General features: G+C 30.5%; 2 protein-coding genes across 2 annotated transcripts; one reads left to right on the top strand and one right to left on the bottom strand.

Annotated features, from left to right (window-relative positions):
* Positions 1-171: 171 nt before the first annotated feature.
* LOC143082448 (uncharacterized) lies at positions 172-17,599 on the bottom strand. The gene is made up of 17 exons (XM_076258109.1): positions 17,132-17,599; positions 15,798-15,923; positions 15,427-15,524; positions 13,731-13,917; positions 12,964-13,043; positions 12,055-12,178; positions 11,027-11,289; positions 10,345-10,492; positions 9,916-10,079; positions 9,103-9,163; positions 8,557-8,703; positions 8,323-8,400; positions 6,681-6,812; positions 5,243-5,439; positions 4,085-4,214; positions 2,758-2,946; positions 172-1,797 (listed from the first exon to the last, which is right to left on the bottom strand). The coding sequence occupies exons 1-17, from the start codon at positions 17,597-17,599 to the stop codon at positions 1,447-1,449; spliced, it is 2,943 nt and encodes a 980-aa protein (XP_076114224.1). The 3' UTR covers positions 172-1,446.
* An 86-nt stretch (positions 17,600-17,685) lies between these two features.
* LOC143082450 (uncharacterized) lies at positions 17,686-26,231 on the top strand. The gene is made up of 8 exons (XM_076258114.1): positions 17,686-17,767; positions 18,118-18,274; positions 18,977-19,050; positions 19,748-19,822; positions 20,331-20,453; positions 21,689-21,814; positions 23,899-24,068; positions 26,074-26,231. The coding sequence occupies exons 1-8, from the start codon at positions 17,753-17,755 to the stop codon at positions 26,075-26,077; spliced, it is 744 nt and encodes a 247-aa protein (XP_076114229.1). The 5' UTR covers positions 17,686-17,752; the 3' UTR covers positions 26,078-26,231.
* Positions 26,232-27,913: the final 1,682 nt, after the last annotated feature.

Genomic DNA, 27,913 nt, shown 5'->3' with positions numbered 1-27,913 from the left:
AAAATGGTTGGTTCAATTTTTTTGAAATTTTTAAACTTTTGTAAAAGAGTCAAAGTTAATACTTTTGTCAAAAGTTCTTGAAAATTAAATGAGCCAAACCAATTTTAATGATGGTGCTTTTTACCACCATAAATTCCTAACATATAGTTCATAAAAATATAAAAAGCTGAGTTAAGATGGAAAATAATTTATTCTGTTCAATATTGTGTCTGTAAACTTAGTGTATGAAGGTAGAACAATGTAGTTAAAGTGTCATCTTCATAGCAATTCATTATTGTGAACACTATTTAAAAAATTAATAAGTAATACTTCATATAAGAAATGAAATAAAATATATATATAATAAAGGTTGATTTAAGCAGTTTATGAAATGATCGCCTTTAATTTGTAAGCAAAATATTGATCTGGTTAATGTAATAATGGTAAAAAAAATAACTTATTAATTTGTTTTAAAAGAAACCGAACAATCCTTATATTTGAACTTCAAGCTTGTAAAAGTAAACATGATTGTATTGCAACAAATAAAAAATGTTGATTCATATAATTAATTCAGGTTACCCAATATAATTGTTTGTAATATATGTAAGGTATTATAATACAACATAACTTTTGTTTATAAATGTCAATCACCAAATCAAAGTTAACTACAAAATGTGAAAAATCATAAATGACCGGTTAATAATTTTGTCATAAAACAATAATGTATGAATTATACATCTAGTATATAAAAATACAATGTATATGTATAATCTGTTACTTTTATACTGTACAAGACACATGAAATAATAAATAATTTTGTGTAAAATAAAATAATCAGACAGAAACATAATCCCACACAACATTCCAATTTGACTATGGTTGGTTAAGCTAAAATAGACTTGGCTTGTTGCCCACTCAAATTCAATTTATTTTGTTATAACCTTAAACCAGACTAGAATAGAATATATTGAGTTTTTCACAGGAAAACAAGAGAAAAAACAACTAAACCTGCTTCTATGACCTTAAATCTCACACAAGTTCTGTAGACATCCTTTTTGGGATATATTAGGGGGAAGTTCACTATAGTTATCATTGATTCATTCACTCTGTAATTCATTTTGTTATTTTGTTTAAATTGTAAATACTTTTGCATTCATACTATCTTTACTGAAAATTTTTTGCATTTAAGAATAGTGAAAGTTAAAACTATAATCAAAATAATAACTTATCTGTCAAACACTTGCAACACTATGATAAATGGTGTATCTTGAATGGTCCGATACGGAAAACTTTAATAAAATAAGTAAAATTTCAAATCAATTGGTGTTTTTTTTTATGTGAAATGATTTGTTACTTATTTTCACTAGCTTAACAGACTGATAGGTCTGAAGAGTAATAATGTGAACACAAATTTATCTGACAACAGGTATGTAGCAAACTATTCAGCAATAAATCTAATAAAAGTTTTCATATAACAAATTTGTCCACAGAATGACTAATTCTACATTTATTGATGATGAAAATGTTGTGAACATTTGAGTGTTTGATGAATTTGCATTTCACATTTTGTTGCTCCTGTTCAACTCTGCTTGATACTGAGCCTTCTTTTATAGTACATTTGCCACCCTTACAATCATGAATTACATGAACTGATTGAAGAACTCTTGATACAGGTGTAATTTCAAGTAAAGGTTCAGTGGTAAGATGTTGGAATGTTGTCTGGGTTGGCACCAGTTTTGCTTTCTTCAATATAACCATCTGGTGGTTATTTCCTTTCCAAGACAGTTCAACAAACTTTTCAATCTGTCCTATTTTATCCTAGAAAATGAAATAAAAAAATATTTTACTGCAGAATATGGTGTATTTTTAAATTAGTTATACAATCAAATGATTTTACAGGGTGTTGTTCTGGGGCCTTCTACCAAACCGTGTTCCAATCTGCGACTGATATTTACAGTTATTCTTATGTTGTGCTGTCCCATTTTAGGTGAAGGTTAAGGTTAAGAACAATATTATTCTATGATGCCATGCTCTATGCTCATTTTAACATGGGTAGGTATTATATTGGGGGGGGGGCACACTACAGAAAACTGCCAACGACAGACAAAAGTGGAAAATCTTCGTCAATGCCCTACCTGTAGGCAAATGGCGTTCAAGGGCAGTAAGTAAGTAAGTAAGTAAGCAGAGGCGGATCCAGGAATTTTCATAAGTGGGGGCCCACTGACTGACCTAAGAGGGGGCCCGCTCCAGTCACGCTTCAGTGATTCCCTATATAAGCAACCAAATTTTTTTCCATTTATAAAATGTTTCAGTAACACAGTCTATATGTATGACATGTAGTATAAATCCGCCTCTGGTAATGTATTATATTTGTCAATTCTAATGTGAAAAAATTCATACCCATGTTAACATGACCATAGAGCATTGCATGATATAATTATTTCGACTTAATAGGAATTTCTGATTTTTTTTTAATAATACCGTATAGCAGGTTATTTTTCGCGGGGTGCAAATTTTCGCTTTTTTTCGCGGACAGAACTTACTCGCCAAAATAAATTCCGCCAAATTAAAAGTGTACATACAAAGGTATTAATACAAGTTTTTAATCCGCCAAAATAGTAACCGCCAAAATATTTCGTATACCTTGTTCAATGAACATTGAGAAATTCTACACACGCGAAAATAACCCGCTATACGGTAAGTATACTTATCATGCAAGCTTATAATGTAGTCATTTTAATTTGAAGAACCAAAAATGTTATAAAAAAAAAAACATACTGTATCGTCTTCATCCACATGATATAATACAAAGCTGTCCACTTTGGCAGTGTCCCCTTGCTTAGTCACACAAGACTTGAATTGCACTATTTTAAGGTTACTGCTGCCAAGCAAACCTGGCTGTCCACCACAATTAATAATTGCTTGGAGAATCTGTACTTCATAATGATTCATCAAATCATCACCATTCTGTAAAAGTATATTTAAACAATCGGTAAAACTTCACATTTTCCAGTTTCTAAGCGTCATACAAATAAATTTCATATTTTAAGACACTATACGTATATTGTTTTTATACGGAAATCGAAAAAAAATATGAAAAAATGAAAAAAAATATGTTACAAAAATTGTTAAAAAAAGTGTTTGGAATTGGGTACCATTTTGGGGTATTTCCCTATGAGCATAGTCCAGGTGGTAAGAAATTGACATATTAAGAAATTAGAAAGGGAAAATGAACTTATTAATAACATTTGATAAACATGATATATAAATAACCAATTTGAAGACATAAAAGTTTAAATTCATAAAAGTTTGACCATTGTAACTTTACGTTGTCACGGTCGTGAAGTGAGGTTGTTGATGAAATACAACAGTTCCCGTAAGGAGGCGGGGCTTATATGTTAGTTGAGGTCATTGATTTATAAAGCTAACGTTTATACCTATAGCTTCATTTGTGTAGTAAAATAGTTGATTGCAGTATAAAAATAATTATTGAATTATCACTTTTAAAAGTGACATAGAAAAAAGTGTATCTATGACAACTCATTTGAATTTTAAAATTTGCACTAAATATAATGACTGAAATATAAATACAAGTAAATTCCAAGTTTATATAAATCTTTTCATTGAAATTTGATCTTATATTTTGATTCTAACCCCTGGTTTGTACAATATAATAAAAAAGATGGTGCTGCATGTGTAGAAAATTCTGCTTATGGTACACTTCTTAAGTCCCTGAAATCAACTTCTGTATTTAGTGGGGTTTGTGTTGCTCAGTCTTTAGTTTCCTAATTTTGTGTTCTTCTGCTGATCATATTTGTGTTTTTATCTTGTTTTCTGACTTTGTCACTTGGCTTTTGATTTTTACACAACTGCAAATTTTAATTGGAATTAATGGTATGATGTTGTCTTTGTCTTCTGCACCATCATAAGAAAAACACATTGATTTCTTGACAACAACTTAAGTTTAAGTGAATGGATCTCTATTAATTCTTAAAAAAAAAGATCAATATGACCATCCTTTCATATAAGAAATGAAGGAATTTATCTGACTCGCTTGGTTTATCTTTACAAAGGCAATACACAGATTTATATAAAATAAATTTACCGCTGTTGGTTTTCGAACCATTTTCTTCAACCCAGACAGATTTTCCTCATATTGGCTGCTAGGCATTCCTAGGAAATTCAGAATTTTCTTATTTTTTCCAAACAGCTTTATCTTTTCAGCAGCACATTTCCTAAAAAGCCAGAAATTTAAAACTTTGTTTATTATTCTAAATTTTTAACAGTTTCCTCTAACTAATTATGCAGGAATCATCTTATTTAATAAACCAAGAAAAACATTTTTTTTGTGTAAAACATATATTCTCTAATTTTTGTGCTATTTTCACATTTCCTGACCGGTGTGAGAAAAATATTTCTCCTCACTAGTGAAAAATCTGTTCTCGGCAAAAGATTAGTCGAAATTTGATAATGACGTCAATTTTCCTATTGTGACGTCATGAAAAAAGGCGACATTGCCTGATGACGTCGCTTATAAAGAGCACAATTTTCTGAAAATCTTTGAAAAAGAACGATAAAAAGCATTAGAGAAACAGATTCTGACACTATAAGCCTCGCGCTTTAAATAATAAAATTTAACTGTCTCGAGTGGAGAAATATCGTAATACACTTGTTACAGTGTAAGAATCTATATTTCTCATTATAATATCCTTTTGGTAAAACAGTATTATTGCATGGAAAATTATTGCCAATTAGATTTTATAAAATTCTTTTCAAATACGCCAATGTTAACAAAATTTTCAAATTGAAAGTATCCTTCCCATCCCAAATCAGATTCAATCTTTAATCTTTTATGTTCTTAACTTTTGGTTCACATTTATAAAATGTTTCAGTAACACAGTCTATATGTATGACATGTAGTATATATAACATCCATTTTCAATGAACTTGTACACATTTTCATTTAGGCCAACTGAGAGCCACCTCCAGTTACAGGATTTTCTTGCTGTATTGAAGACACAACAATTTTGAAAAAAAGCAGCTTTGTATTAAACCCAATTTTCTATAAATCTGCATATGTAATGTTTCTTCAGTATAAATGTTAGGACTATGTAATCAATTAAACTAATTGCAAAAATCAGGTACATTTTTTATCTTTAATTAACAGATGGTCACAGATGGACAGATTACAATAGACGTATTTACATTTGTAATTTGTAGACAAAATTCCGCTAAATACCAATAGTGTAAAAACATTTATTACCAGTTTTGAGAATCTGGCATAAATCCTCCTGAAATAACATGTCCCATCAACTCATTATTGACAAATTGTGAGGCTGTGTCCCTTGATCTTGCATGACCATTTTGGTGGGCAATACTACTCCTGACAGATTTGTGATTTTTCTCAAACCCATCTTCAGCATATTGCAGTGGATGGCCATGCCTCTCAATATCATCAGCCTGCAATGGTCAAGTCTTTAAAATATTGCCCTCTTTTAATCAATATTCATTTAAAATTAATTCCTTAATTTACATAATAAGCTGTATAAAATATTTTCATATTACTGCAATTTATGTCACATCAGTGATGTCTGAGGCAAAAATATATATAAGTCCAAAATCAAGTGCATATATATAGTTGTTATTGATAATTTAACAAGAGTGCACACACTGAAATGCCTTGCCTTCTTTACTAATCATTGATATTATGATATTGATACCAAAACACAAAAACTTAACTATAACCACTGAACCATGAAAATGAGGTCACGGTCAGATGACACCTGCCAGTTGGACATGTACACCTTACAGTCCTTCCATACACTGAATATACTAGCCCTATTGCTTATAGTATCTGATATATGGACTTGACCAGCAAAACTTAACCTTGTTCACTGATCTATGAAATGAGGTCGCGGTCAACTGTCTGACGGGCATGAGGACCTTGCAAGGTACACACATACCACATATAATTATCCTATTACTTATAGTTAGAGTGATTTCAACATAACAAAAAATCAGAACTTTTTTTCAAGTGGTCACTGAACCATGAAAATGAGGTCAAGGACATTTGACATGTGACTGACAGAAACTTCTTAACATGAGGCATCTATATACCAAGTATGAAGCATCCAGGTCTTCCACCTTCTAAAATATAAAGCTTTTAAAAAGATAGCTTACACAGCCGCTGTAGCCACCGCTGCCGAATCACTATCCCTTTGTCGAGCTTTTTGCAACAAAATTTGCAGGCTCACCAATTAAAACTCAAATTCATAATTTTACTTTACAATTTTTGGTCATCACACTTATAGATGTCACCTTTTTACTGGTAATCAGTAATTAAAGATAATAAATGCACACTATTCTCAAAATGTATGGTTATACAAATGTTGAACAGGAAAAGAGAACAATAGAATCCTGTTATAGCTAACAAGAAATAATAGGCTTTGCTCGTTGTTGACAGCCATAGTTGTTAATTTCTATGGCATTTGTTCTACTGTATAGAGTTGTCTTATCAGCAATTATACTACATCTTCTTTTTTAAATTAACAGAAAACACAGTGTTACATACTGTTTCAATCTGAATCCATATAAAAATAATGACATATGTTAGAATTTCTGTTAGTAATAACATTAATTACTTTTTAAACATCTTAAAATATATGTAACTATTTGAAAAATTATACCACTTATAACTTTACCAGATGTACACATAAGTGTGTTTTCCTTTTTCTGCCTAGCTGTGGAATATTCTGTTTCAATATATTTAGATATTCATCCAATTCCTGTACTATTTTAATTGTGTTTTCCTTTTTAATCATATGTTTTGAAATCTGTAAAAAAAGATAACTTTAAACATTGAAAATCAAAATTATTGATTTTTTTCAAATGCAGTCAAAGCCAAATTTGAAACATATCTGATATATGGGGAATTGTTTAATCTCTGACATATGTCGCTCTACAATTGATGACAGTTAGGGTCAATATATCATGTATTGATCTGAGACAAGTTTTAAGTTTATAATATCACAAATTTTTTTACATGGCGTCACAAAGTATATCAGTTTTCAGATAATCGAAAAACAACCGTGCAATATGCCTTTTGCTATCAACTGTTTTCTATCTACCTTAAAAAATATAGTTTAATTTGTGACTAGTCTTGAACAAATCTAATTAAGAAATAATTCATGGGGGCTTGAATATATGGTGATTCACATGGGTTGGCCCTTTATGACAACATTTTTACCCTGAGCGACAGCAATATTGGCATAAAGGGACAACCTGTGGTAAAATCTAGATATATTCAAGACCCATGAATTATTTTGATTCTAATAGGATATATAAGTTTTTATTTTTGGATTGAACCGTTATAGGTGAAGGCATTTATTGCCTTTCCTATAAATAAACACACAGTTTTAAATTGACATAAAAGAAAGCAGCAAACTGAATTTGTGACATGCTTTAACTATTAAAAATAACATATTTAGATAGGTTTGGATGAGTTTCAATGATAAATTTGACTTAAATGCCTTATATGTTTACAAAAATGGCTTATAAAACACATTGAAGCATTGTTTATTTACATTTCCTTATTGTGATGATTTTCGGTTTCAGAAGCATGTATTTTCATGTAAAATGCTTATATTATGACGTCAGATAGTACAAACATTCATTCATAAAAAAGGTAATGACATGTGAGTACAATCTGGACAGCCCCAACAATATATTTATATTTTACCACGGGTGTGTACTCAAAGCATTTTAAGGATGTCATGTTACAATAATTTATTACCGTATTGTTATTCATTTACTTTTCTACATTGGCTAGAGGTATAGGGGGAGGGTTGAGATCTCATAAACATGTTTAACCCTGCCGCATATTTGCGCCTGTCCCAAGTCAGGAGCCTCTGGCCTTTGTTAGTCTTGTATTTTTTTTAATTTTAGTTTCTTGTGTACAATTTGGAAATTAGTATGGTGTTCATTATCACTGAACTAGTATATATTTGTTGAGGGGCCAGCTGAAGGATGCCCCCGGGTGCGGGAATTTTTTGCTACATTGAAGACCTGTTGGTGACCTTCTGTTGTTGTTTTTTATATGGTCGGGTTGTTGTCTCTTTGACACATTCCCCATTTCATTCTCAATTTTATATAATACATGAATTAATTATATATTACACATATAGCTTATATCTTAACTGATACATGGATATATTGACCTGAAAGAAGTAAATTTTTATCACTGATATATGTTATATATTTTCATTTGTCAAAAGAAATCAAAAGATATGAACTGTTTTGGTTAATGGTAGCTGTATTTATGATATATATGAGTTATTGACATACCATTGCAAGTTTTTCTAAAACACACAAATACTTCTTTGGCAATCCAGCATATTCCATATTTAGGACTGCTATTTGAAGCTAAAATATAAAAAAAGGGCATTTCTTATTTTTCAAAAACATCTGCAGTATATGCTAAAAAGAATGTTACAGACCGCACACAAATGTGGCAGATTTTAATCAATTTCATACCCTTCAAGGATGATTTTGAACAATCTATGTTTTTTAAATACTCACATAATGCTTGTAATCTTTCCCTTGACGGCTGTCAATATATTGGAAAAAGCTGATTTGGATTCTGTAACTGAAACTAGACTGGTCAATGCTGTCAAGATGCAGTTTCAGCAGATTTTTCTGATGCTCCGTTAAGGAATCCAAAGAAAACTGTTTATAAAGAATAACATATTACATGTATTTTGTGTGAATGGTAAATTTTGATTTGTTGATTGACATTAATCAATTGTTTAAATGATACTATTAGCTAAACAGTGAGCAATTGTCCTAATTCCAGAATTTATCGGGTCACTCAATAAAATTCATATCAGGGAAGGATATTTCCCACATAAAGTAACCAAAAGTTAGTGTGCAATAATTTTTAATATTGCACTAGTGCAATAAATCTTCAAAATTAATGACATCATCAACGACAAAATCTTAGCTCAATTTTATTTCCAAATATTATAATTTCTATATAATAAAAGGGTTATTGCATGAATATTATACAAATGTTAGATTGGTTTTTCACCGACAGTTTGACATTTGTTTACCATTCTATAAACTCACTTTTATCAACTGCTTTGCTAAGCCTAGGTATAAGAAGTGCAGAATTCCTATTGGTGTGTCCCTGAAAAAGTTATTTGCATAATAAAATATGAATTAGAGTTTGTTTGATTAATTAAAGACCAATCATTTTTGGCTTTTCTTGACCAATGTACATCTGTTTATAAAGTCTCTCAATAGACAAATAGTAGACCTGATTACTCTATTAGAAAGACATTAGAAAAAATTGTCTGCCATGTTAGCAATTATTCTATATTGGCTAGATACATTTGTGAAAATAACCTATGATGAAGCCTGCTACTGTTTTCATTGGATATGACAATCACATGTTTACATATCTGAAGCTTTCTTTCTTTTTTTGCTTAGATTGACACTATATTTCTAGTAAATGTATATTTGTGGTTCATAAGAACTCTGTTGGTGAATTTATAACCTCATGATGTTACATGTTAACTGCAGCTGTTAAGAATATATATGAGGTACTGACATTGTCAAAAATTTATAATTGATAAATATTTTTTTCCAAACTGACTTTCTGCACAAGAATGAAGAATATTAATTTGGGAAAACTTTTTCCAAATGCCAGTTATATTCTTATGAAATTTTGGTGGTATTAATAAACTGTTTTGTCAAATCCCAGTCTATATAAAACAGACTGAAACTCTGCCTATCTATTTTTTGCAAACATCAAAGCAAACGCAGCAAGCATGTTGATCAAAGGTTTTCTTTGCAAGCTTTTATAGAAGAGCTGTAAAAAAAATATTCTGTTGATTTATATTCATATTAATTTTCAAACCCATAATTGGGTTAACTTACTTGTGGGTATCTAGGTAATCCCATAAACAATTGTCATATTCTTTGACTCCTGTTTGTCTCTGCATTGTCGTCCTATCCACATGCAGCCTTATTCTCTCCATGGTTCTTGATGTTGCCTCTTTTGACCTCATATCCCATTTCTTAAATGGATCTGAATCGTCAGCCTGAATTATAATTGGTTTTAACCATAGATACAAAAAAAATATTGCAAATTAAAATGTCACCATAAATTTATACAAAAAAAAAAATCACAATTATCCATTAATCTTGACAATATCATTTTGATAGTCTTTAGTAAAAAATCAATGTATATATACTAAACTGAAAAGAATCCATGGGAAACAACCAGAATTTTATTCAGGTAGTTGATTTAATTTCAAAGTACAAAATATCATTATTAATATAATACTTTCTAAAAGCCACACTTACAAAACACTTTGGACAAAATTTGTTTGCAGATGGACCCAAGTGATTACATGCCAAACTCATCATCTGGTAGTCTGTTACAATAAGTGATATATCAGTTATCATGATCACCTTTTGTTTTAAGGCTGCATCATATGTCTCAATTCCAAACCTGAATAACTCACATAGTTAAAATATATATATATAAATATATATTGACAAAAATTCATCCTTACTTATCTAACATACTTTTAAGGTGGGACAAATCATGACATAATGTTTAATAAAACTGAAATATACAGAAAAACATATTTAATTTCATACACAATTATTTCTCTACCATATCACAACTACTTATAGTTACAAATAAAGTTTGCAATATTAATTAAAAGTTGACAAAAAAAAACCAATTAATTGGTCAATCTTCAAACCCTTTTTTAGTCCCTTACAGTTGAAATGGAAAGATACTTCAGAGTTGCTTGCAATCTGACAGTCAGATGATAAAATAATTATAACATTCTTTTTCATATCAAACCAATGCAACCATTGACTTACACCTCTGGATGATATATATATGGAAGAGGCCATTTCAAATATATATTTGAACCTACTCCTTTGTATGGTACATGTGTCTTTTTAGGTTGTTTGCAAACAGATAATCAAACTAAACTTTTTCTGAAAATATGGATGCATAAATAATACCTACTGCTTGCATTGTTTTATGTCACTACATATTGGTGACATAAGATCCAACATGGACATTTTATCTGACAGCCCAAGAAACATTACACTTTTGCCTTTGTTCTTTTGTTCAAGTGGAAGACCAGAAATCTGCCCTTGTACAGCATGTAAAGGTGACCATCTTCTGGACTGATTTGCGGACAAGTCATCCATGAAAAGGTTTATTGGCACAGAAACCACCGGCAAGCCTCTCCATAAAGTTGAACTTTGCAAAATCTCTTCGATTTCCTGAATAATTGGGATAAAATATACAGCATGTATAATATGATGTTATAGATTGATTGTTTTTTTAAAAGTATGAATAAGTCAATTACTGATATGTTGTTGATATTTAGGAGATAACTGTATTGTTTGTTAAGCTTGGCCTTCGTAAAACATCAGATTTTACTGTCGCAAATTGAGTTTACCTAGTGATGTGGACCGTGAAATTTGTGGAAAAACTTTTATTTGGCATTAAAATTAGAAAGATCATATCATAAGGAATATATGAATAGTAAGTTTCAAGTTGTTTGGATTTCTTTAAAAACTACATTGACCAAAACCTTTAAAAGGACAGACGAACAAACAAATGGAAGCACAGGCCAGTAAACATAGTACCACTCTACTGTCAAAGGTGGGGCATAAATATATATGGAGAGTCCTTAGAGATGTAATAACATTACACTTAGTAACAATAAACAAAATGAAAGCAACGTTCAACAAATTACTGTAAAGAAGAGTGGTTGGAGATGTACTAAGTTTGAAATTAATATTCTTCAAATATACATTTACAACAAGTTTGCAGCCAAAAAATAGTATGAGCATTGAAATTATTAGTATCTAATTAAGGAATAACAGTACTGTAGTTGAAGAGTTGCCACTGTCAATTTAGGAGATAACTGTATTGTATTTTAAGCTCCAATGAAAAAAATTGTTACATCCAAATTGCATTAGAATTATACATAATCATGTTAAAGACATAAGTTGATAAGATAAAAACATATGTATACATACCTCATTAGAGACATAACTCAATTCCCCATTCAAAATTTCTTTAAATGATCTAATATTAGACACATCAAATGTTTGACAGTCATCTAGGGATACTGTACGATATTTGTCCATCTTTACCAAGCAACTACAAGTGAAAAATAAGAAACTAACATTAACATGTTCCACTTCTAGTTCTAGTTAATATTCTTGACATGTTATATAAATGAGGTAAAATACAAAACCTTACTGGGTTTCAAAAATGTTAATATAACTTTTTTTTTGCTAAAACTACTTTTTTACACGAATCATCTTGGCGGAAGGAGATCTTTGATATTCCAAAACAGCAAACAGTTACACCAATCAAAACATTTGAAATAAGGCATGTTACAAAATAACCAATCTCAGTTGTATCATTTTCTTGAATTAAGTTTTTTGGTCATATTTTAAGGTCTGAAAACACAATTGTATTCAAAGTATTCAAATAACCGCTGGACAAAGAAACTTTATTCTGTTTTAAACAATATATGATTTTCAAACATAGCTGGGAGAAACTTTTCTATTAAACAGTATCTACCAAGTATTAAACAAAAATTCATGATTCATCAAAACTAAAATGTTACCAACAATTTCATAATTGAAATCACCTTAGTTCTTATGTTGATGTTCTAAGTAATTTTACATCTGCTGCTCAAAATTAATAAATGATGGTTTTTACCCTAAATACTTCATTTATAACAGTTACATCATTATAAGAGTTGCAGTATATAAAGAATGACCATACATTGTCTCAAAATATCAATCTGTTATTTGTACAATCGTTACTCAGCTCGAAACAGCCTTGTTTTCTACCTGTTTCGAAGCCTTGAACAAATAACATTGATATTTCTATATATTTATGCTTAATTTCATCCGTTAACACACAATACTTACTTGTTCTCCACATATTCATCTGTTAACACTCTGTGTGTTTTATCTAAATAAACTGAAACTTTGACATACATTCTATCCTCCTGAAAGAAATAAAATTACATCAATATTTGTTATTTCTTTATTTAAAATAATAGATTGGATGAATTGAAAAATTATTGTTACTGTTTAGCAAACTATTGTCATTCTTGACATTCAGGTAAAATTTTGTTCTAGTACATTTTGTACATATATACATGTAACGCCTATAAATCACAGAGGTGAATTTGGAATTTTCTGGGTCTCAGAGAATATATCTTATAAAGAATGTTAATAAAATACAAAATAAAACTGTTTTTTTACTTATTGGAGTACTTAATAAAAATATTGTGCTACACAGTTGTCCCATATTTATATAAAAAAAAGATGTGGTATGATTGCCAATGAGACAACTATCCACAAAAGACCAAAATGACACAAACATTAACAACTATAAGTCAACATACAGCCTTCAACAATGAGCAAAGCCCATACCGCATAGTCAGCTATAAAAGGCCCCAATAAGACGATGTAAAATAATTCAAACGAGAAAACTAACGGCCTAATAAACGAAAAACAAATGTGTAACACATAAACAAACGACAACCACTGAATTACAGGCTCCTGACTTGGGACAGACACATACATAAATAATGTGGCGGGTTAAACCTGTTAGCAGGATCCCTTAGATTTTTACACAAATTGGAAGAAATATTATACACCTTATTCAAAAGTTTTTAACAAACAATTACCAACAAATTTTCAAGGAATTGCATAATTTTCCCATAAACAGTTTGACCTCTGACACTGAATGATACAAATGCCCCTTTGATGAATTGCTGTCCTTCTTTGTTCATTGCCCAATGAAATTCCATGGATTTCCATTTATTGCCTGAGGCCTGGTGAACACTTTCACTACTGGTTTCAACCGTAGGATATCTAAATGTAAAATAATAATTTTATAATGATATGAAGAAGCCTTAATGAAAGTTATGTCTATATACAGAACCCTACATGCCTATGGCTTACATAGAAAAAAATATAGTGTGGTTGACTACATTACTGTAAAAATAAGGCCTACATTTTTGCACCCCTTCCATAGCTGTTGATAGTTGGTATATAATTGTATACACACATCCCTTATCAATATAATCCACAGAGCGCAGCTTTACACTACCACAATCCCAACCTTCTAAAACCTAAGAACCATAACCCCCAAAATCATTCCCAAACTTCCTTTTGTGGTTATATAAACATTGTGTTATAATTTTATTCATTTCTATTAACTTATACAAAAGTTATTATCCAGAAACAATGATCCTTCTTCTGATGACATACATGTACCAATATATGCCTGCAAAAATTTTGAGGTCGTATAAACTAGAGGCTCTAAAGAGCCTGTGTCGCTCACCTTGGTATATGTGAATTAAACAAAGGAAGCAGACAGTTCATTACAAAATTGTGTTTAGGTGATTGTGATGTTGTACATCTTACTTTACTGAACATTCTTGCTGCTTACAATTATCTTTATCTATAATGAACTTGTCCGTGTAGTTTCAGTGGAAAATGTTAGTAAAAGTTTACAAATTTTATGAAAATTGTTAAAAATTGATTGTAAAGGACAATAACTTGTTAGGGTGTCAATTGACCATTTTGGTCATTTGACTTATTTGTAAATCTTACTTTGCTAAACATTATTGCTGTCAACAGTTTATCTCCATCTATAATAATATTCAAGATAATAACCAAAAACAGTAAAATTTCCTTAAAATTACCAATTTAGGGGCAGCAACCCAACAATGGGTTGTCTGATTTATCTGAAAATTTCAGTGCAGATAGATCTTGACCTGATAAACAATTTTACCCGATGTCAGATTTGCTCTAAATGCTTTGGTTTTTGAGTTATAAGCCGAAAACTGCATTTTACCCCTATGTTCTATTTTTAGCCATGGCGGCCATCTTGGATGGTTGGCCGGGTAATTAAACACAAACTTTAAACTAGATACATCAATGATGATTGTGGCCAAGTTTGGTTTAATTTGGCCCAGTAGTTTCAGAGGAGAAGATTTTTGTAAAAGTTAACGACGACGGACGCAGGACAACGACGACGACGGACGCCAAGTGATGGGAAAAGCTCACTTGGCCTTTCGGCCAGGAGAGGTAAAAAGCATTGAAATATCCATTTTCTGTCATATATTCAATATCAGGTTAAATCATGGTACAAATTTTTTGAGGACTTAATGACTCAATTTTTTTCATAAAATGGATCATTACAAGATTTATCATTTTGAAAATTTAATGAACACTCAGGCCTACATTGAAAAGCTGCATCACAGATTTTAAATTATTTTTTTGTATACCAATACAAATTTCATACAAAAATGATTTTGAGTTTTAAACTATTTTCCATTTACCAAGTTAGCTGTTTTCAGCATAGCCATTTCTCACCTTGATATTCTATTAGCAGTATCTGGATTTGCTAGGTGTAGTCGAAGCATGGCTGATGGTTTTATTGCCCAACTTATGTTACCCTGTGCGTCCTCATGCTACAATGAATACACAAATTTCTTTATCATTATGTTAAACAATAAATGTAAATTGTACATTGTTGAGAATATTTATTTTATATAACTAAAAGATATGGATACAAGCTGAGCGGTGATGTATGCATACTACAGCTAATTTAAAATGAGAACAAAACAGTCAATTTAAAATGAGAACAAAAGAGCTTACTATATCTTTGATACTGACATCATATTATTCTATAGAAGTTACTGAGAAAGCTTCATGTATTTTCTAGTTACAGTCTTAAAATTTACCCTTTGAATCATTTCTCCCATTTCAAACTTTTCTTGCAAATAGCTCTTTATTTTTGCTAGTGGTGGAATATTCTGAGTGCCACATTCTTTCAAAATGAAGAGAAACAATGTCATAACTTCATCACTCTGAAAGAAAAATCATGCAATTAAAGTAAATAACAACACCCAAAGTTTAACTTAATTAAATAAAGTATTCAAATATTTACATACATACAGTTTATATAATTTTGTAAATACTGTTTTAAATAGACTTCTTTTTTAAATGTCTTGTAAGTGTTTAAATGATAAATTTGTTTTCGTAAAATACATGTATGTCTAGGTGGTAAATATAACTAGTACATGCATAAAAAGTCGAGGGTTACAGGAAGTAAGTGTATAATTAGTCCAATCTAGACGTTCCTAGGAATTGCCCTTTAATTTCTATAATGAATTTAAATTAATGCAGATGATTTAATTTTGGATGTAAAGATATTCTAATTGGCTGACAGTGATATAGGAATTGTCTAAAATGCAGGTTGAAGGTTGCAGGTTTGGGTTGCAAAATTAAGTATTAGATATACCACGAGAGCATTAGCATGAGAGGGTGTATAACATAATTCTATGATCAATGTTTAAGTCAGGGTATCCAATTAAATTAAACAAATTTCTGGTGTAAATAAACTGACACCCAACAATAGATATGTATATATACTGCAGCTGTGCTATTTCAGCAGTCAAATTGCATTGACCGTATCTATTCATATGTGATATACAGTCACTGACCCTATATCACCTTGTTTATGACTTTGACAATGCGTTTCTGTAGAGTTTTATTTATGAAGTCAATAAAACATATGTACATGTAGGTTCACTAAAAATTTCACATCGTCCGCTTAAAAAAAAAAGATGTTTTTTACCCAAAATACATCATTTGGAATAGTTTTAAGAGTTGCAGTATATAAAGAATAACCATACATTGTCTCGAAATATCAATGTTATTTGCACTCGGCTCGAAACGGGTAGAAATGCTCGGCACAGCCTTGCTTTCTTCCCGTTTCTAAGCCTTGTACAAATAACATTGATATTGCGAGACAATGTATGGTTATTTTATAACTATCAATTTAAATTAATCATAATATGTGGAAATGTAAATGCACCTATTTTGTCTATAAACTTTCTTATGGTTTATCTAATACATTTACAATTTTTGTTTAAAAAGAAGTTGATATTGCATTCTCAGCAAGGGTCCCCCTTGTAACACATACATGTATATACAAATTAAGAGCCTTTGAGATTGTCAGTATTGATCAAGTATATGGAGAGCTGGAAAAATTCAGAAAAGGATAAATACTCACCACTCTGTGGGTTTTAGAGCTGTATAGTATTGATAACAAAAAATGCAGTTTAGACATAAAAGGAAACCATTCCGAATCTGATTCTACCATGTCTACGTGTGCATGGTGTGTGGCTGTGTGGTACTCATCACGGAAATCTTCCTCATCTATATCAGATTCATATACATCTTCAGGAAATGTTGGTTCATCAACCTCGGACATATCATCATAAAGTTGGTCTGCTTGGACGTGTTCATGTTGATCTGCCAACTCGTCATCCTGGACCTGGGGCTGGACTCGGAAAACTGGCTGATCTGTGGCTGCTGTACATAAGCCAGCATCTGTTTCAAGATGTCTATGTCTAGAAGATGTTAAATGTCTAGCAAAGTTTGATTTCTTGTCTGTTCCGTAGGTACAGTCTTCACATTTGTAGGTGGTTTCTTCTTGCGTAAACTTAGATGTCCGGTAGCGAGAGAACATTGTTGACATTCACGAAATCAATGTCATTTAGATGTTTGCATGTTTGACATTATTCGAGCCTGTTTAAAACGTTTAACTGAAGCGCGTGACGTCATATGCAGACGACAACACTACGCTGTCAAAAAGACTACAGAACTGTCAAAATAACTACAAATAACTACAATGTCAAACTATCAGGTAAGATTGTAAATAAGCTTTTTATAAATTGGGAAATTGTTTGGAATTTATAATTTAGCAAATTATATTTCATAGTTGTATTAGTAACAGTTTGTTATTCAGCAAAGAATGACACCTTTTTCGTTTTAATTTAGGAAATGGGGGGAGGGGGGATAAGATATTCATGACTGTTTGATACTTACATTTGTGACATCCTAGTCCTACACACTCAACTATATAATACATACAGACATCATATCTTGTAATAATTTTTCTATTAATTGCTTAAAAGTAATATTTTGTAAATATTAATTATAGAGAATGTATTATAAAATTTTGCTTTTGATATTTATATATTAAAAATGTTTTAGGATAGCCAAGAAGAAAATTCACAAAATGACTTATTTGACCAAGATATAACAGATACACCATTGGCATTGCCGAGGGCACCAACAGCAGCAGGATGCAACAATACTACCACCAATTGTGATTGCTGTGCAAAAAACACAGCTTTGCTACAAGAAATATGTAAGCATTTATTTTCTATACAAATTAGGTCTTGATTATAGTATCAGAATTATTTTTTGTCTGGATGTATGATTACCCAGCCACGTCCACTTGTATTTTTGTCTATCTGATGAGGTAATCATTTACACTCAACAGGGACTTTCTTTACTAATATATAGTATAGAAAGACCATGCGCTCAAAATCTGCCTTCGAAAGGAACATTTTTTAAAGATACCAATACAATACAATACAAATATTTTAATGGCACAATTACAATAATTGGCAACGGCCCATTATTATACCTTTTTTCTGTTGAACTCATATGAGAAAAAGAGGTTATATTGAAATAAAGAAGAACTTTATTGCAGAAATAGTTCGAATATTACAATGATTTAGTTTTACAGTATAGCTCATTTGAAAATCATAATAAAAATTATAGGTCACTGATGAGTTGAAAGAGATATTTCAATTTTAATACCAAAAAAATGACATTTGTGCACCTAAGGTTAATAATTTGTATATTTTTCAGTGATATCAGAATTTTAAAGTCATCTGGGGCCAATGAGCATTGGTTAATTTGAATAATTATTTTATCATATGATTAATTAACAACTTATCAAGGTAAAATGTAAAATTTGTAATGAAAGATGTTTATTTTTTTCTGAAATTTTTATAACCTCAATCTACATATTTTGTATACAGTTAATTCTTTATCATTACAGTGAAAGAAGTGAAGCAATTGCAAACTGGAAAAACAAAAGTACCCTCATTCTCTATTGAAAATTCTGCAGTTGAGGTAAAGCTTTATATCTATAATTAATGGATCATGTGATAAAGGTTTGATGTAAGGTAGGGCATCTTAGCCATGTAGGTTTTCTCAGATATCAATGGTTATAAAAAGAAAGATTCAAAAGCTGATAAATGTAATAATACACAATGATTATTCCACAAAACAAAGATAAAATTACAAAAATTTGGTGGCATCCCTTAAGCTGTTCATAAGTTATGCCCCTTTAAAAATGGATAAATTAATTGCTAAATTTATACGACCTAACAGAAAGTATTGGCTCACCAATAAAACAAGCTATAATAGTAAAGAGCCGCAAAATTACTTGTTTAAGTAACAAGTGCAAACATTTGCAGTGGGATTAAACGTTTTTATGGTACCAATTAAACCTTTACTCTTTTTCCTTTATAAACTAAAACATTTACATTCTCAATTTTATTTCATAAAATTGCTGAATTCGTTTCCATTCTTTAACTTTAGTTTGCCTCTGCCAAATGTGTGAATTAAAAACACAATGCTAATTAATGTGGTATGATAATTTGCTCATGATTTTTTAACAACTAACGATCACTGTGCAGTCTAAATAATTAACCAAAAAACTTGCTGTCTGATTTATGTACAGAACAAGGAATGAACAACTGATATGATACAATGCATCAATTGACCATTAAATTAAAAGTCTGAAATTATTTTGGCTTTATTTCAGAGACCCTTACATGAATATTTAAAGTTGAGGTTTGCCAGGAACCCATATCTGGCAGATCCTGATACTGAATTGAAGGTGAGTATTTTTTTAAACATTTTAAAGATTATATTTAAGAAGAGCAAATTCCTATCTACTATTTTTTGTCAACCTCAAACAAATTAAAAAATGTAAAGAAATGGACAGTGAAAAAATATTTTTGGTTACAATAGAGTTTATAAGTAAATTGATCCCCAGTGTTTTGTTTTTTTAAATAAATCAGATTTCAATGGTTTTGGACCTCGAAAGACAGATTAAATTTTCCTTGATCAATGAAACTTATTCCAATGAGTTGTTTCCCCTTACACAGATAATGATAGAATGGAATGTTCATTTTCATTGTCAATTAAGATCTATTGAACAAAGCAAATTTGTTTGATTTGTTGATTGAAATCCTTTTTATATCAATCTATTTTCAAAATTATTGTTGAATTTGTTTATATCTATTTATTTTCAAAATTATTGTTGAATTTGTTTATATCTATTTATTTTCATACTTATTTATATCTTATTGGCTACTTGTATCTGTTTGAAAATTATATTGTAGAGTAAACTATTAACACTGAGACGGAAATATGCCCCTGAAGCAGATGTCCAGGAAGTTTTGAGACATGGACTTAGATTTTCTGCCAGGAAAATGGTGGACTTTAGGTCCCAGACCAAGAATAAGGTAATATACAATTGTGACATTACTATACATTTATTTCCAATGCCTGAGCAAAATATGAAAATTGATCAACCAAGAAAAATTATATTTCACTAGGGCAATGCCCGAGGGAAACAATACTATTTTAGGGTTAACAAATCTTCATATCTCATTAAGCTAAGGGAAATGAATGTTTTATTCCATGACCCATACTTTATTTTACTTCTGAATATAAATTTTAAGAAACTGTTTTCTTATAAATCCATTCTGTTTTATAACTTAACATAACAATTACCATTATTACACATTGATAATCCGAGTACCTATTTAAAATTGAGAATGGAAATGGGGAATGTGCCAAAGAGACAACAACCCAACCACAGAAAAAAAACAACAGCAGATGGTCACCAACAGGTCTTCAATGCAGCTGGAAATTCCCGCACCTTTTTATTCATTTATTCTTTTTTAATTTTTTTTAAATTAGAAATGATTTTTAAAATAAACCGTATCAAAATGCTATTTTTAAACATTTACTGCCGTAAAAATTAACATTGCAAAAGTCAATCACGACATTCAGAGGGGAATATGAAGTTTTGTTTAATGTCATAGGTAATAGTTTCTACCAATCATATGATGAATTCGCTCTAAACATCAACATGCAGTTGAATAATAAGATTTGTAATGTTAATATTAAATAATGATATATTCTGCAAGTCATAAGGCCCTTATTTTGGCCAAATATTACTGTAATTGATTAAGTTATCATACATATATATATATATATTGTCAATATTTGTACTTTTGTATAATCTAGCCAGACAAAGTACAAGGTATTCTGAAAATTGAATAAACTTACACATTGAATGGGTTACCTTGAAAACAAGAAACTATGGCAACAAAATATGCATATTTTGTAAATTTCTTGATTTCCCTTTGTTTTAATCAAATTGTGATAAATTTCAGATTAGAAAAGTATATGTGCTCTCCAAGAAACAACTATGTATTTTGCAAGATTCAATAAAGTAGAAATATCAAACCCTTCTTTAATTTAATTTGTAATTTTTTTGCAGTGCAAAATGTTTTCTTAATGGAAAGAATGACAGAAAATGCGTAATTCTGCATTTTTCACTGTGTTTGTGAAAACCATCCATTTTATTATGTTATTGTCATATCATTGGATTAAAATCTGCCCATAAACTGGTATTTCAGACTCTTGAGAGCCTCTTGTTTCATATTACTTTAATTTTTGTCTTTCTTAGATCTTAAGTCGCTCCGTCAAAAATGAGGATGTTGGTGCTTTAGGCATCAATAGCTTGACCAAATCCATCTATGGAAAGTTCATGAAAGAGGAATCAGAGGACACATGCAATTTAGCAGTTGCCCTGGTAAGATAATAATCATGCATATTAGGAAGCTTTCATGTATACACTTTGCTTTATTACAAGGACAAAGCAATGTAAACATGTAATAATTATAGAAAAGAGTTAAATGAATTTCCTCCAATTTTTAATATAAAAAAGAAGATGTGGTTTAATGATCTTTTTTAACAAGACTATATAACTCTTCACAAGATACCAAATAAAATTAATAACAATAATAAGATTGCAGTTTTTATGAAAGCTAGAGCAGTTTGTTGCTGATGTTTTTTCATTTAAGTACTCTAACTTATAGTTATTAAACTAATACATGTGTCTGTTGTATACAACTCACTCTTCATGTATCACTTAAACAAAAAGTCATATTCATTATAAACAGTAGTGATAAAATCATTTTGCCTGTTTTTATTTAAAAGAAGGACTATCTTAATTTCAGTAAAATACTATACCATATAAAAAAGAAGATGTGGTATTATTGCCAATGAGACAACTATCCACAAATGACCAAATTGACACAAACATAACAACTATAGAAAACCGTACGGCCTTCAACAATGAGCAAGCCCATACCGCGTAATCAGCTATAAAAGGCCCTGAAAAGACAATGTAAAACAATTCAAACGAGAAAACTAACCTTGATGTCAAAATTCTCAACCTGGATGTCATGCATAACTAACTATAATGTTATCAAAATCAGCATATAAATTCTTGCATAAATCTAAGCATGTTTTAGTGATGATAACATCACCGTTTATCATCAATACACCGGATATAGGTACTAAACCAAGCGCGCATCAGTGATTTTGACCTGACACAGTAACGAAAATCTTTGTTTTGCTTTATCAATATTCAATGTATATTTCTCAACATTTGAAATTCATGCTCCAAAATAATTTTTGCATCAATTTTTTCCTATTTATAAAACACCTTTGATATGAAATAAGAACAATTAACTTGTACATTCGCAAATAGTTGTGAATGTCAACACCATTTTCAATTATGATACAATTGTCACAACATTTACATGTTTTATCTGAAACAAAGCTAATACAGGGCAAAAGTAATAGTTACCAATCATAAACATATCTGTGATTACTCTTTCCTTGAAATATTTTGGGTAATAAACGAGCATGGAAATAATGTTTTTGTGTACGGGGTACAACAACTTCAACTATGCACTGTACAAAATGAATCAAGTTGTCAGCTATTAGCACAGTACACAACGCTTCTTTTGGGAATAAAATATTGAGATATAACATATGCATGAGAGATTTCAATGCAATTATTAACAGCTATTCTTATTACACACACACAGTGGCCTTCTATCAGAAAAGTAGTTGCAATGAATATAGAATCATATCGGACAATAAGATCGTCAACTTTCACAAATATTTGCATATGTTTTTAGTAATCATTCTTTTTTTGGGAAAATAATGAGACATCTTTAATCATCAACCTACAACCAAACCATTTCTTATAACAACAATTATGTTTAGATTGAAGTACACATTGGTATAATGTGAACAAACCAAAGATTTTCATTATCGTGTAAGGTCAAAATTAGCTCACACCTGCTTGGTTAGTACCTATATCCACTGTACGCTGGCTCAGGGGATATAAACTGTAAGCCAGGAATGTCACAGTACATACCCTGTCTGAGACCTGAATAACATATAATATTCTTCTTCATTTGAAACATAATAATTACCAAAACAGACATTCAAATTATAAGATTACAGAAGTGAAATAGTAAGTAAGAGTGACAATGAATTGCTGAATATGTACAAGTTGATGAAGGTGTGCAGCACTGGCTAAGCCCTCTTTAATACAGCTTCAAGTTTAATTTCATTATAAGGACAAAGAAATATAAAGGTCTCCATGTAGTTTAAACCATGATATTTTTTTATTTACATGTGGCAAATATTTCCATATCAATGTGGATATAGCCCAAACAGACTTAAACATTGTAAAAAAATGATTAGCATCAGTGTCTATAAGGTTATAAAAAGAAAGTATTTATAATTTTAAAGTTCACTCTTGCATGAACTTGCATTGGTTTCAAATATACTGTATATGCTTAAATATTTTTTCAGAGGTCTTTTTGCCATGATAAGAGACAACTGCGCAAGCAGAATGGAGAGCCTCTTGGGGACTTTTGGAAAAGTTTCAAGAGCTATCTCCAAGATATCTTGGATGATAGCTCTGAGGGAAAGTGGAGAACCATCATTGAGAGAGAAGAAAAGAGAATAGAAAGATACAGAAAGTATGCATTAATTAATGATAATTAAGAAGTTAACTTATTATATTGTATTTTAAGCTTTGCTTATGTAAAATGTAGATTTTTCTGATGTAAAGTAAGTTAAAGTAGTGAAGCAACACTTTAATAGTATTCTTGATGTCAATCTGTGAGCACATTTTTTGAAACAATTTATGAGCACATATTTTGAAACAATTTATCAGCAATGGTCATTTAAACATGAATAGGCATATATATTACATTTATTAAATGAATGACTTCACATAGAGCTTTATGCTAGGAGAGTCCTTTTTTACCTCACCTGGATCCATGGGCCAAGTGAGCTTTGCTTTATTATAGCACTTGGGGTTGGTTGTTGTTCATCGTCAAAAAAATCTTCCTATCTCACTGGTTGGGTCATATATTGAACCAAATTTAGCTGCAATCATTATTGTGGTATCTAAATAGCTGCTTTTGCATAGGTACTACATGTATACAAAAAACTGTAGTACTGGAAATCTACTTTTAATATTCAGTACTGTTTTGTTATTTTTTATTGTAATGTATACCTAAATATTCCAATAATTTTAAAGTAAAGAGATAGTACTAAATATGAAAAGTAAAGCGATAATACTAAATATGAAAAGGTAAAGAGATAGTACTAAATATTAAAAGTAAATTTCCAGTACTACACATTTTAGTACAGAAATAGTACCCATGCAAAAGCAGCTGTGAAGTTTACAAGATATAATAAACTAGATATCAAATGACAGAGATTTTTGCCCTGAGCACTTCTATTTGTGTCCTCAATGTTGGATAGTGTCCTTTTTTTAGGTCACCTGGCCCAAGCTTTTCTCATCACTTTGCGTCCGTCGTCATTGTCTTTGTCATCGTCTGTTAACTTTTACAAAAAATCTCCTCTAAATCTACTGGATCAAATTAAACTAAACATTGCCACAATCATCATTGGGGTATCTAGTTAAAAAATGTGTGCAGTTACCCGGCCAACCAACCAAGATGTAAGTCATGGCTAAAAATAGAACATAAGGGTACAATGTAGATTTTTGCTTATAACTTTGAAACCAATTTAAGCATTAAAAGCAAATCTGACAAGTAGTTTAATTGTTTATCAAGGTAAAATCTATTTGCCCTGAAATTTTCAGATGAAGTGAACCACTGGTTGTTGGGTTTCTGTCCCCAATTGGTAATTTTTAAAGAAATTTTGCCATTTTTGGTTATTATCTTGAATACTATTATACATAGAGAAAAGCTGTAAACAGCAATATTGTTAAGCAAAGTAAAATCTTCAAATAAGTCACATGACCAAAATAGTCAGATGACCCTTTAAGGAGTTGTTGCCCTTTATAGTTAATTTTAAACAATTTTCATTAATTTGGTAAATTTTTGTACATTTTTACAAAATATTTTCCTCTGTAACAAAAGGGCCAAGTTTATTATTGATAGAGAAAATTGTAAGTAGCACGAATATCAGTAAATAAAGATTTACAAACACATCACCATCACCAAAACACAATTCTGATATGAATCCATCTGTGTAATTTGTTTAATATGCACATATACCAAGGTGAGCGACACAGGATCTTAAGAGCCTCTATTTTTTTTTAATAAACATAGACTAAGGTCAACTAACTGAAAGAGCACCAAAAGAAGTATATAATTATTATATGATTAGCATAATAGGGAATACTTTGATATGATTGGTCAAGAGGAATGCCAGTAGTTGATCTTGTTTAATAAATCAGGCTAAGTTATAAAATGTACAATTTACATGTGCTAGAGGAAAAGTGTTTTAAAGAAATAAAAGGATTAAACACATTTTTAAAGGGAGTTATTGGTATACAGGTATATCAACTAGATCAAGTCACTCACAAACAAATCATAGAAGTTCTCTAATAAACCTCACATAATACAGCTTTTAACAGTTATTTATATGCTTTCATTTAGTTTAGTGTTCATATAATAAAAACATCAGACAGGATGAAACATGTTCTTAACATTATTTATTTTGTAGGTAACATTTGAGAAAAGGCAGGCTGACCCAGACAAGATCAAGCTGGAAATACAGATTTTAAAACTTTTTAAACAAACAATCATTGTGCATTTTAACTTGTTTTGTACTTGAGATTTATATAGTTCTATATTTTATTACACTGATTCAAAAATTTTAAATTTATTGTTGTTGTTATTTTGTAAGTTTGCAAAAATTAGATTTCTTAAAAAAAAATTCCTTGAAGGAAAGATTTCGAATCAGGACAATACGTACCATAAAAAAAGACCTATATATGTATATAAAAAAAACTAAAAAAAGGGTCTGATTTGGCACATGGACAAACAATACAGTTGTTTACCTGACATAATTAAGTCAATTATGTCTTTCAATAATATTGGACTATTGTTAGGGTTGTCAAATGATACATTACAAATATTTATATACAGGTGTAACATAATAAAATGTTTAAAACCAAGAAATCTGAGTCTGTGCACTGAGTGTTTGGTTTTCATACACTTTTAATGTATACATTAGTAATAACCATAAAAAAACTAGTTTATTTAAAGAAGTATCACATACTATAGATCTACAGATGAATCATTACAGCGAATATAAGAGAGAACATGATGTGTGAATAATATATTATGCTGAAGTGTCAAATGATATGGATATTTTAAAGTTTAATTATAATATAGAATAATTCACATGAAAGCTCAATTCACGTGAATTTCACGTGAATGCTCAATTAACGTGAATTTCACGTGAAAAATCTCACATGAATTTCATGTGAAAGCTCAATTCATATGAATTTCACGTGAACTATTTCACGTGAATTTCACGTGAATCAGATATTTCACGTGAAATTCACGTGAATTAAGCTTTCACGTGAAATTCACGTAAATTTTTCACGTGAAATTCACGTGAAATATTTCACGTGAATTACGCGTATAAGCTCGATTAACGTGAAATTCACGTGATTTTTTTCACGTGAAATTTACGTTAATTTCACGTTAATTTCACTCAAAAACCAAAGCATTTAGAGCAAATCGGACAGGAAGTAAAATTGTTTATCAGGTCACGATCTATCTGCCCTAGAATTTTCAGATGAATCGGATAATCGGTTGTTGGGTTTGTGCCCCTGAAATGGTAATTTTAAGGAAATTTTGCTGTTTTTGGTTATTATCTTGAATATTATTGTAATAGATAGAGATAAACTGTAAACAGCAATAATGTTCAACAAAGTAAGATCTACAAATAAGTCAACATGACCAAAATGGTCAGTTGACCACTTTACGAGTTATTGCCCTTTATAGTCAATTTTTAACCATTTTTCGTAAATCTTAGTAATCTTTTAGAAAAATCTTCTCCTCTGAAACTACTGGGCCAAATTTAACCAAACTTAGCCATAATCATCATTGGGGTATTCAGTTAAAAAAAATGTGTCCGGTAACTCGGCCAACAAACCAAGATGGCCGCCATGGCTAAAAATAGAACATGGGGGTAAAATGCAGTTTTTGGCTTATAACTCAAAAACCAAAGCATTAAGAGCAAATCTGACTGGAAGTAAAATTGTTGATCAGGTCACGATCTATCTGCCCTGGAATTTTCAGATGAATCGGATAATCGGTTGTTAGGTTGCTGCCCCTGAATTGGTAATTTTGAGGAAATTTTGCTGTTTTATTTGTTATTATCTTGAATATTATTATAGATAGAGATAAACTGTAAACAGCAATAATGTACAGCAAAGTAAGAACTAAAAATAAGTCAGTATGACCAAAATAGTCAATTGACCCCCTAAGGAGTTATTGCCCTTCATAGTCAATTTTTACAGTCAGAAAAGCCTATACACAATATTCTATGC

This window comes from Mytilus galloprovincialis, chromosome 7 (assembly GCF_965363235.1).
Source record: "Mytilus galloprovincialis chromosome 7, xbMytGall1.hap1.1, whole genome shotgun sequence".
NCBI lineage: Eukaryota > Metazoa > Mollusca > Bivalvia > Mytilida > Mytilidae > Mytilus > Mytilus galloprovincialis.
The sequence above is the reverse complement of the archived record's forward strand: the minus strand, read 5'-3'. Positions and strand labels throughout refer to the sequence as shown.